This window comes from Mobula birostris, chromosome 16 (genome assembly GCF_030028105.1).
Source record: "Mobula birostris isolate sMobBir1 chromosome 16, sMobBir1.hap1, whole genome shotgun sequence".
Taxonomy (NCBI): domain Eukaryota; kingdom Metazoa; phylum Chordata; class Chondrichthyes; order Myliobatiformes; family Myliobatidae; genus Mobula; species Mobula birostris.
In genome coordinates, this window is record NC_092385.1 from 81485499 (window position 1) to 81498338 (window position 12840).

Genomic DNA, 12840 nt, shown 5'->3' on the forward strand with positions numbered 1-12840 from the left:
TTCCCTCCACTAGTCTGCAGGTCACCCTTGGGCAAGGAATAGCACCTGTTTAGCCCTCCCGATCAGGGTCACATGAAACCACGGAAGCAGGTGGTGGTTGGTTGTACGAACAGCCAGTGCATATCACAAGTCCTGGTTATACGACCACTGATGCCAGGCAGACAGTCTCTGAAGAGTATTGATAATGGCTAGGGTCACCCGTCTTGTAAAGACACTGGCCCAGAAGAGGTTTGCCATTGCCCACAGTGCCAAAGACCATGATTGCCCATATCATACGGCATGACACATAATGATGATGGTGAAAGGAGCAAGAAAGTAAAATATCCTTTAAACAGAGAGAGAGAGAGAGAGAGAGAGAGAGAGAGAGAGAGAGAGCGTGACATCACAGAATGCTACTGTACAGGGAGAGCTGGGGGGGGGTCACAGAACGTTAGCTGGAGTAATGTAGATAATGGCAAAGGTAAATGGAATTCTACACACAAAATACTGGAGAAACTCAGCAAGTCAGTCAGCATCTATGGAAATGAATAAACAGTTGACGTTTCTGGGCCAAGACCCTACATCAGGACTGGAAAGGGAAGGGGGAAGAAGCCAGAATAAAAAAGGTGGGGAGAAGGGAAGATTATGTGTGCAGCTAGGTGGGTGGGGGATCAGGATGAAGTAAGAAGCTGGAAGGTGATAGGTGGAAAAGGTAAAAGGGCTGGAGAAGGAGGAATCTGATAGGAGAGGACAGTGGACCACAGGAGAAAGGGAAGGAGGAGGGGTACCAGGGGAGGTGATAGGGAGATGTGGAAAAGAGGCCAGAATGGGGAATAGGAAGCAGGAGGGAAAAAATTACCGGTAGTTGGAAAAATAGTTCATGCCATCAATGAAAAGCTCTACACAAACGAAGCTTGTTTCCCACAGCCAGATTTCTTTGTCCTCAAAGAATTATAATTTACAAGGTTTTGGGGCAGATTTCACTACTACAGCAAACAGGTAAGAAAGGTCGCAGTGGTACAGGGGAGACAGTAGGCTTGGGACTCTTCAGTGTTATAGCCAGACACCAGGAAGCCAAGTTATCATGCCACCAGTACACCAGGTAATGATATCTCCAGCAAGAGGGCATCTAACTGCTTATCCCTGATATTCAATGACCCAACAGTTGTTTAAGACCCAACTATCAATGTCCTGGAGGGGCCAACATTGTCCAGAGTCTCAGCAGGACAGCCCACATAAATATGTGGTACCAGAGCAGATTGGATGTTGTGAACTCAATGAAGACCTTCCCATCTTCACCCTCTTCCCTTCCTAATTCCCCGTCTCCCATAGTCCACTCTCCTTTCCCATCAGATTCCTCCTCCTTCAGCCCTTTAACTCTTCCACCTCTACCAGGGGTTCCCAACCTTTTACTTGCCATGGACCAGTACAATTAAGCAAGGGGTCTCATAGTGAATGTGGAGAGGATGTTTCTTATGGTAGGGAGTCTAAGACCAGAGGACAAACTCACAATAGCGAGGTGTCCTTTTAGAGATGAATAGGAAGATGAGAAAGAAGTTCTTTAGCCAGAGAGTGGTGAATCTGTGGCATTTATTGCCACAGTCAGCTGTGAACGCCGAGTATTTTTGTATATTTAAGGCAGAGGTCGGTCAGGGCATGAAGGGATAAAGGGAGAAGGCAGGAGATTGGGGCTGAGAGGGAAAATGGATCAGCCATGATGAAATGCAGAGCAGACTAATGGCCTAATTCTGCTCCCATATCTTGTGGTTTTATGATATTGGGAACCCCTGACTTAAACCCTTCCAGCTTCTAACTTTATCCATCTTCCCCCTTACCTGGTCTCACCTATCACCTGCCAGCTTGTACTCCTTCCCTCCACGCTCCCACCACCTCCCAGTCTCATTCTGGCTTCTTCCCAGTTCCTTTCCAGTCCTGATGAGGGGGTCTTGGTTTGAAACATCGACTGTATTTCTCACTGGAGTTGATGCCTGACCTGCTGAGTTCCTCCAGCACTTGGTGTGTGTGTCGTGGGTTGGAAGCAAAATATGCTTGACCCTGATGGACTGCCAAAGGCTGAGAGAGACACAATCTCCACCTGCTGGCTGTTTATTAATACGTAAACCAATACAGGAAAAAAAGAATTGTAGTCAGCATAGAGCAGACATGATCACATTGCACGGCAGGGCAGGCTTCTGACAACCAAGTCCAGCTCCTGGCCTTCACGTCTGGCTGAGCTACTAAGACTGGCGGAACCGTATCTACTGACAGGAGAAGGCACCTAGGTGGGTTACTGATGCCTTAAAACCAGTTGCTTTGGGCTGATGCCAAACTGTCGATCTCTGCCATTCCTTTGCATTCATCAGCTACATGGAGAGAGCTAGCCTGCTGTGTAGGCAACAACTTGCTCTCTGTGTTGTACTTCCCTGGCTTGCACATCATGTAGACAGCTAGGACACAACATCCATGGTCCATTCCAACCAATGCAGAACCTCCAGGTCTAGCTCACTAACAGACTCCTTCAGCGGACTGGAGGACAGTCTCCATATGAAAGACCGGAAGAACTTAAGACATTGGAGCAGAGTTAGGCCTTTCAGCCTATCGAGTCTGCTCCGCTGTTTCATCATGGCTGATCTATTTCCCTCTCAAACCCATTTTCCCTTTAACCTTTGACGCCCTATCTAATCATTTGGTGATGCGTTGCCTGAGCTGCCTATTCAAACATCCAATATCAGTCCATCCTTTCTGAGATAAGGGGCCCAAAAATGCACACAAGACTCCAGGTGAGGCCTCACTACTGCCTTATAAAGCCTCAGCATTACATCCTTACATGCAGAAAGACTGGAATCCTCTCTCTCTCTCTCCCTCTCTCACGCTGACACCAAGCTGTCTGGCCAGGACAAACATCTGCCAACAGGTTTGGTTGCTATCTTGAAAGCCAGCTCCCGTTCCCAACCTCTGAACCAAAGCCCCGCTTGGGCTGAAGGCTAAAGCAGTGAAAAGACCCACTGGCGTGACCCTCAGACGTTCGTTCAAAGATATCCCTGCAGCTGAGGACAGGAGTCCTTTAATAGAACATACAACAGTATAGTACAGGAACAGGCCCTTCGGCCCTCAACGTTGTGCCAGACCAATTAAATTAGTAATCAAATAGCTAACTAAGCTCATCTCTCCTGTCTACACAATGTCCATATCGTCCCATCTTTCTCACATTCATGTGCCTATCTAAACGTCTCTTAAAAATCTCTAATGTATCTATCTCAGCCACCACCGCAGGCACCCACCACTCTCTGTGTAAAAGATCCGCTCTCACATCTCTGAAATTACCCTCAATCACCTCCTCCTCTACTTGGACTCCCCGCTCTGGTTCTCTGCCTGCTCTGGATCTTCTCATCTCGAATTGCCGACGGGACATCGACTTCATCACTCCTTCACTCCTCCACTGAATGCACTGCCCTCAACTCTCCCCGCACCAATCCCAACCTGACCAACAAACTGCCTCCAAAGCCAGTATATCCTTCCTCATGTATGGAGACCAGAACTGCATGTAGTACTCCAGGTGCAGCCTCACCAGTACCCTGTACAGTTGCAGCATAACCTTCCTGCTCTTCAATTCAGTCCCTCTAGTAATGAAGGCCAATACTGTATTCCACTTGCTTTCATGACAGCCTGCTGCACCTGCAAACCAACCTTTTGTGATTCATGTACAAGTATTCCCAAGTCCCTCAGCACAGCAGTATGCTGGAAATTTTTACCGTTTAAATAATAATCTGCTCTTCTATTTTTCCTTCCAAAGTGGATGACCTCGCATTTACCAACATTGTACTCCATCTGCCAGACCCTTGCCCACTCACCTAACCTATCTATACGTACCTCTCTGTATCTTCTGCACAATTTACTTTTCCACTCAGTTTGGTATCATCAGCAAACTTAGATACACTACACTCGATTCCCTCTTGGAGATCGTTAATATATATCGAGAACAGTTGCAGGCCCAGCACCGACCCATATGGCACCACCGCTCACCACTGATTGCCAACCAGAGTAACACCCATGTATCCCAACTCTGCTTTCTTTCAGTTAACCAATCCTGTATCCATGCTAATACATCACCCCAACTCTTTGCATCCTTATCTTATGGCTAAGTCTTTTATGCAGCACCTTATCAAACACCTTCCAGAAATCCAAGTAAATAACGTCCATCTGTTCCCCTGTACCCACTGCACTTGTTATATCCTGAAAGAACTCCAGTAAGTTTGTCAAACAGGATCTGCCTTTGCTGAATCCATGCTGCATCTGCCTGATGGATCCATTTCTTGCCAGATGTCTTGCTATCTCTTCTTTAATGATAGCTTCAAGCATTTTCCCAACTACAGATGTTAAACTTACTGATCTATAGTTACCTGCTTTTGCCTACATCATTTTGTGAACAGTGGCGTGACATTCGCCGTCTCCTCATCCACCAGAACCTGCCCACAATCCAGAGAATTTTAGTTTATTTTCTTTCCTTATTCCCTTTCTTTATTAGTTGCTTGATGGGTCTTTGTTGCTTTTTGAAATTTTTCCAGTCTTCCAGTTTCCCACTACTCTTGGAGGCTTTCTATTCACACACTTTTAGTTTGACACCTTCTTTAATTTCCTCAGTTATCCAAGACTGGCTCTCCCCACCCTTACTGTCCTTGCTTTTAACTGGAATATACTTTTGTTGAGCACTGTGACAAATCTCTTTGAAAGTCTTCCAATGCTCCTCAATAGTCCCACCATATAGCCTGTGTTCCCAGACTACTTTTGCACCCTCCATTTGTATGGGAAACTCAGTCATACTGTGATCACTCTTTCCAAGAGGATCCCTAACTACAAGATCACTAATTTTACCTTTCTCATTGCACAGGACCAGATCTAAGATAACACATTCTCTTGTAGGTTAAGTAACACGCTGTTCAAGAAAGCCATCACTTATGCGTTCTATGAAGTCCTCCACAAGACTGTCTCGACCAACTTGATTCACCCAATCTATGTGCAAGTTAGTCTCCCATGATAACTGCTGTTCCATTCTTACGTGTCTGAGATATTTCTGTTTATTGCCTGTGCCACTGTAAAGTTAATATTTGGGGGCTGATCGACAACTCCCACCAGTGATTATTTTTTCCCTTAGTGTTCCTAATCTCTACCTAGATGGACTCAACATTCTGCTCCTTAGATCTTATATCGTCTCTCACTGTCGCACTGATCTCATCCTTAGAGCGCTACCCCACCTCCCTTACCTTCCTGCCTATCAAACCATATAACCTGATATCCTTGGATATTTAATTCCCAATCTTGACAGCTGAGAGGTTGCTTTGAGCTGAGCTGTAAGTCATCTACAAGATGTCAGCTCAGTTGAAATCATCTACATCTCGGAGATTAAATCATCAGTCCCACCTAAGGCGACTTAGCACGTCAACCAAGAGAAACTCTTACAGGAGTGGAGGATGATGACGTCTGCAGTCCTTCTGGTGACTTTGGCTTCACCAAGATCAACAGGGTCGGATTCTTCTGCAACTGGGACTCTTCTTGCAGATTCTCTTCAGGGAACCCCAGTTCTTTGAGGAGCATTTCCTTCTGCTCCTGCCTCTGCTGAATTTCCCTGCGTATCTGCCTGGAGAGAGAGTGAGATTTTCAATACCAAGCCATTGTACCAATATTAACAATGCCCTCTCCCACCCCTTCAATGTTCCAACCGTCTGCCCAGTAGGGACAGCATGCTCGGCTGTTTCAGAGGGAGCAGTACCGGGGGCAAGAATCACCCGTCAGTCTAACATTTGGGGGTGGGGTGCTCTTTGACATAGGAACGGGAAGTGTACCTGACCTTGCACTCAACGTCAGTAAGACCAAAGAACTGATTGCAGACCTCAAAGGGTAAGACGAGGGAACACACATCAGTCCTCACAGAGGGATCAGAAGTGGAGAGAGTGAGCAATTTCATGTTCCTGGGTGTCAACATCTCTGAGGATATCGATGCAGTTACAAAGAAGGCATAACATCAGCTATATATCATGAGGAGGCTGAGGTGATTTAGTATGTCTGCAAAGACACTTGCAAATCTCTACAGATATACCATGGAGAGCATTCTAATCGGCTGCATCACCATCTGGTATGGTGGGGGAGTGGGCACTGCACAGGACCGAAAGGAGCTACAGAAAGTTGTGAACTCAGTCAGCTCCATCATGAGCACTAACCTCCCCAGCATCCAGGGCACCTTCAAGGAGCGATGCCTCAAAAAGACGGCCTCCACCATCAAGGACCCCCATCGCCCAGGGCATGCCCTCTTCTCACTGCAACCATCAGGGGGGAGGTACAGGAGCCTGAAGGCACAAACTCAACAATTCAGGAACAGCTCCTTCCCCTCAGCCATCAGGTTTCTGAATGGACACGAGCTCACTACTTTGCTCCCCCTCTTTTGGCACTACTTAATTAATTTAACTGTTATATATATACACAGTAATTCACAGTTTTGATTATTATGTATTACATTGTACTGCTACCACGTAACAACAAGTTTCACCACGTACGCCAGTGATATGAACCAAATTCTGATTCTGTTCCGTATCACCAGTGATGAATCACCACACTTGATCAGAATCAGGTTTCACATCATTGACATATATTGGGAAAGTTGTTGTGAAACTTGCGACATAAAAACACTGTAAGTTGCAATAGGAAACATACTAAAAATTAAACTGAATGAGTAGTGCAAAAAGACTGCAAGAAACAGTGAGGTGGTGTTCCTGGGCTCAATGTCCATTCTGAAATCCGGTGGCACAGGGGAAGAAGCTGTTCCTGAATCGTTGACTGTGGGTCTTCAGGCTCCTGTACCTCCTCCCTGATGGTAGCAATGAGAAGAGGGCATGTCCTGGGTGGTGGGGGTCCTTAATGATGGTAAGAATATATAGCTGTGGAGGGAGAGAACATAGAACCTGACAGCACAGTACAGGCCCTTCACCCCACGATGTGGTGCTAATCTTTAACCTACTTTAAGGTCAATTTAACCTTTCCCTTCCACAGAGCGCTCCATTCTTCTATCATCCATGTGCCCATCTAAGAGTCTCTTTAATGTCCCTAATGTATCTGCCTCTACCACCACCCCTGGCAGGGTGTTCCATGCACTCACTACTCTCTGTGTGAAGAATTTACCTCTGACATTCCCCCTATACTTTCCTCCAATTACCTTAAAATGATGCCCCCCTTCCCCATTAGCCACTTCCAACCTGGGAAAAAGTCTCTGACTGCCATTTGATCTATGCCTTTTTCATCTCTTTCATCAAGTCACCTCTCACCCTCCTTCGCTCCAAAGAGAAAAGCCCTAACTCGTTCACCCATTCCCATAAAGACATGCTCTCTGATCTGGGCAGCATCCTGGGAAACCTCCTCTGCACCTTTCCAATCATGAGGCAACCAGAACGCGACACAATTGTGTTGTGGGTAGTGGGGAAGTGGTGTGGGATTAGAAAGAGGGTGAAAGGATTGGGGAGGGATTATACAGGGGTAGTAGAGAATGTGGTTAAGACCATATGATGCAGATCAGAATTACGCCATTTGGCCCATCAAGTCTGCTCTGCCATTTCATCATGGCTGATCCATTTTCCTTCTCAGCCGCAATCTCCTACCTTCTCCCCTTATCGCTTCATGCCCCGACCAATCAAGAATCTATCAGCATCTGCTTTAAATATACCTAATGACTTGGCCTCCACAGCCACCTGTGGAGCAAATTCCATGGATTCACCACTCTCTGGCTAAAGAAATTCCTCCTCTCCTCCTTTCTAAGAGGACACTCCTCCGCCTCTGTTCTGAGGCTGTGTTCCCTGGTCCGAGACTCTCCCTCCATAGGAAGTATCTCTCACATCCACTCTTTCGAGGCCTTTCACCGTTTGACAGGTGATGGGACACTGGGTGGCTGTGGGACACTGAAGAGGGAGGGAGGAAGGGGGCAGGACTGGGAGGGGCAGTGTAAACCTGCCTGACATATTCTTCCCGAGCCTTGGAGTCAACCGTTTCCAAGAACTTCTCGTATTTCTCTGAAGTGGAGCTCGGGTAGATCCTTTTGAAGTTCCCCATGTTTTCATCTTCGTACTTTTCCACCTGTTCCACCCAGGTAGCCTGGTTGTTTCGTTTCTCGTCAGCTCTAATAGGAAAGCAAAGAGGAGGTGTCAGTTATTCCATTGAAAATCGATCTCTTGCCATAAGACCAGAAAACACAGGAGCAAAATGAGGCCATTCAGCCCATCGAGCCTGCTCCAGAATTCCATCACGGCTGAGATATTTTCCTTCTGCAGCCTTCTCTCCATAACCTTTGACTCCCCCCTTACTAAACAAGAACCTATCAATCTCCTCTTACCCAATGACTTGGCCTCCACAGCCATATTCTGCAATTATTTCCACAGATTCACCACCCCCGGCTGTAGAAATCCCTCCTTGTCTCTGTTCGAAAAGGACATTCTGGTATTCTCAGGCTGTGGCTTTAGATTCCCATACAGAAAGAAACGGTCTTTCTACATCCACTCTGCCTAGGCCTTTCAATATTTGATAGATTTCAATGTGATCCTCCCAAATTTTTCTAAACTCCAGCAAGTACAGGCCCAGAACCATCAAACGCTCCTCAAAACTTAACCCTTTCATTCCCAGGATCATTCTTTTGAACCTCCTCTGGATTTTCTCCAATGCCAGCCCATCTTTTTTTGATGTTAAAGGGCTGAAATAGTTAGCACGAGAGGGCACAGTTTTAAGGTGCTTGGAAGCAGATACAGAGGAGATGTCGGGGTAAGTTTCTTCACACAGAGAGTGGTGAGTACGTGGAATAGGCTGCCGGCAACGGTGGTGGAGGCGGATATGATAGGGTCTTTTAAAAGACTCCTGGATAGGTACATGGAGCTTAGAAAAATGGAGGACTATGGGTAACCCGAGGTAATGTTTAAAGTAAGGACATGTTCGGCACAGCTCTGTGAGCCAAAGGGCCTGTATTGAGCTGTACGTTTCTATGTTTCTATCATTATGTGCTGGGTCATATGACATCATCATTATGTGCCGTGTTGTATGACATGGGTGATCTTGGTCCCACGGCCATGATTGGGCCATGGCCCCATGGGAAGCAGGGATTTAGATTCTTAGACCACTGGGATCTGTTTTGGGGCAAGGATGAATTGTACAAAAGGGACAGGTTGCACCTTAACAGGCGGGGGAGCAGCATTCTGGCAGGCAGGTTTGCCCCTGCTACACTGGTGTGTTTAAACTAAATAGTGGGGGGGAGGAGAGGAAATATAAGGATGGAGTTAAAGGGAAAGAGAGAATAAGGAAAGTTAAGAAAGACAGCAGAATTAACGGGGCAGAAAGCTCAGGAAGGGATCGGAGAGTATGGCCAAGTGCAATCGGAATCGATGTGAAAGGTGAGGGGAGTACTGTAATGGATTAAAAGTATTATATATCAATGCACGGAGTATAAGAAATAAAGTGGATGAGCTTGAGGCTCAGCTGGAAATTGGCAAGTATGACGTTGTAGGAATAACAGAGACATGGCTGCAAAAGGACCAGGGCTGGGAAATAAATATTCAAGGGTATACGTCCTATCAAAAGAACAGACAGGTGAGCAGAGGGGGTGGGGTGGCTCGGTTGGTGAGGAATGAAATTCAGTCCCTTGCAAGGGGCGACACAGAATCAGGAGATGTAGAGTCAGTATGGATAGAACTGAGAAATTTAAGGGCAAAAAGACCTTAATGGGAGTTATCTACAGGGCCCCAAACAGTAGCCTGGATATAGGGTGCAGGTTGAATCAAGAGTTAAAATTGGCATGTCGCAAAGGTAATGCTACAGTTGTTATGGGGGATTTCAACATGCAGGTAGACTGGGAAAATCAGGTTGGTCCAGACCCCAAGAAAGGGAGTTTGTGGAGTGCCTCTGAGATGGATTCTGAGAGCAGCTTGTACTGGAGCCTACCAGGGAGAAGGCAATTCTGGATTTAGTGTTGTGTAATGAACCGGATTTGATAAGGGAACTTGAGGTAAAGAAGCCATCAGGAGGAAGTGACCACAATATGATAAGTTTTCAAATACAATTTGAGAGGGAGAAGGGAAAATCGGAAGTGTCAGTATTGCAGTTGAATAAAGGGGACTGTGGAGCCATGAGGGAGGAGCTGGCCAAAGTTGACTGGAAAGATACTCTAGCAGGGATGACAGTGGAACAACAATGGCAGGTACTTCTGGGAAGGTGCAGGATCAGTTCATTCCAAAGAGGAAGAAAGATTCTACGGGGAGTAAGGGACGACCATGGTTGACAAGGGAAGTCAAGCACAGTATAAAAATAAAAGAGAAGTAGTATAACACAGCAAAGATGAGCGGGAAGCCAGAGGATTGGGAGACTTTTAAAGAGCAACAGAGGATAACTTAAAAGGCAATATGGGGAAAAAAGATGAGGTACGAAGGCAAGCTAGCCAAGAATAGAAAGGAGGATAATAAAAGCTTCTTTAGGTATGTGAAGAGGAAAAAATTAGTTAAGACCAAAGTTGGGCCCTTGAAGACAGAAATGGGTGAATTTATTATGGGGAACAAGGAAATGGCAGACGAGTCAAACAGGTACTTTGGATCTGTCTTCACTGGGGAAGACACAAACAATCTCCCAGATGTAATAGTGGCCGGAGGACCTAGGGTAATGGAGGAACTGAAGGAGATTCACATTAGGCAGAAAATGGTATTGGATAGACTGATGGGACTGAAGGATGGTAAATCCCCAGGGCCTGATGGTCTGTACCCCAGGGTACTTGAGGTGGCTCTAGAAATCTTGGATGCATTGGTAATCATTTTCCAATGTTCTATAGATTCAGGATCAGTTCCTGAGGACTGGAGGGTAGCTAATGTTATTCCACTTTTTAAGTAAGGAGGGAGAGAGAAAACAGGGAATTATAGACCAGTTAGCCTGACATCAGTGCTGGGGAAGATGCTGGAGTCAATTATAAAGGATGAAATAGTAGCACATTTGGATAGCAGTAACAGGATCGGTCCAAGTCAGCATGGATTTATGAAGGGGAAATCATGCTTGACTATTCTTCTGGAATTTTTTGAGGATGTAACTATGAAAATGGACAAGGGAGAGCCAGTGTACCTGGACTTTCAGAAAGCCTTTGATAAGGTCCCACATAGGAGATTAGCAGGCAAAATTAGAGCACATGGTATTGGGGGTACGGTACTGACAGGGATAGAAAATTGGTTGGCATACTCGAAACAAAGAGTAGGGATTAATGGGTCCCTTTCAGAATGGCAGGCGGTGACTAGTGGGGTACCACAAGGCTCGGTGCTGGTACCGCAGCTATTTACAATATACATTAATGATTTAGATGAAGGGATTAAAAGTAACATTAGCAAATTTGCAGATGACACAAAGCTGGGTGGCAGTATGAAATGTGCGGAGGATGTTGAGATAATGCAGGATGACTTGGACAGGTTGGGTGAGTGGGCAGATGCAGTTTAATGTGGATAAATGTGAGGTTATCCACTTTGGTGGCAAGAACAGGAAGGCAGATTACTATTTGAATGGTGTCAAGTTAGGAAAGGGGAAGTGCAACAAGATCTTGGTGTCCTTGTTCATCAGTCACTGAAAGTAAGCATGCAGGTACAGCAGGCAGTGAAGAAAGCTAATGGCGTAACAAGGGGAGTTGAGTTGAGTATAGGAGCAAAGAGGTCCTTCTGCAGTTGTACAGGGCCCTGGTGAGACCACAACTGAAGTATTGTGTACAGTTTTGGTCTCCAAATTTGAGGAAGGACATTCTTGCTATTGAGGGAGTGCAGTCGAGGTTCATGCGGTTAATTCCCAGGATGGCGGGACTGTCATATGGTGAAAGATTGGAGCGACTGGGCTTGTATACACTGAAATTTAGAAGGATGAGAGGGGATCTGATTGAAACATACAAGATTATTAAGAGATTGGACACGCTAGAGGCAAGAAACATGTTCCCGATGTTGGGGGAGTCCAGAACCAGAGGCCACAATTTGACAATAATGGGTAGGCCACGTAGAATGGAGTTGAGGATAAACTTTTTCACCCAGAGAGTTGTGGATCTGTGGAATGCTCTGCCTCAGAAGACAGTGGAGGCCAATTCCCTGGATGCTTTCAAGAAAGAGCTAGATAGAGCTCTTAATGATAGCGGAGTCAAGGGATATGGGGAGAAGGCAGGAACAGGGTACTGATTGTGAATGATCAGCCATGATCACAGTGAATGGCGGTGCTGGCTCGAAGGGCTGAATGGCCTACTCCTGCACCTATTGTCTATTGTCTATTGATTGCTCTTGGCAAAGTTATCTACAGAAGTGGTCTGCCATTGCCTTCTTCTGGGCCAGTGTCTTTAAAAGACGGGTGACCCCAGTCATCATCAATACTCTTCAGAGATTGTCTGCCTGGCGTCAGTGCTCACATACCCAGGACTTGCGATCTGCACCGGCTGCTCATACGACTATCCACCACCTACTCCCTGATCAGGGGGCTAACCAGCTGCTACATCTTGTCCAAGGGTGACCTGCAGGCTAGAGGGGGGGAAGGGGCACCTTGCACCTCCTTTGGTAGAAACATATCTCCGCCCCGCCACCCAGAACTGCTCACAATACTCCAAGTGCGGTCTGACCAGTGCCTTATAAAGCCTCAGCATTACTTCCTTGGTGATATGCTCTAGTCCTCTGGAGCGCAGTCTAGCCCACGGTCCTGGCTTTACCTATCACCTTCTAGCTAGCCTCCTTCCCCTCCCTCCCCACACCTTTTTATTCTTTCCAGTCCTGAAGAAGGGTCTCAGCCCCAAATGGCGACTGTTTGTTCATTTCCTTAAGAGGAGCAGAATTAGGCCATTTGGCC

The 12840-nt window shown here is 46.4% G+C and overlaps 1 protein-coding gene across 1 annotated transcript in view; it reads right to left on the minus strand.

Moving 5' to 3' along the window:
- Window positions 1-12840, minus strand: part of LOC140210902 (uncharacterized) — a 69695-nt gene that overhangs the window by 13045 nt on the left and 43810 nt on the right. The window contains exons 8-9 of the mRNA XM_072280166.1: window positions 7969-8137; window positions 5437-5610 (exon numbers count right to left, since the gene is read on the minus strand). Coding sequence (XP_072136267.1) covers window positions 5437-5610; window positions 7969-8137 — 343 coding nt within the window. The remainder of the gene's footprint in view (window positions 1-5436; window positions 5611-7968; window positions 8138-12840) is intronic.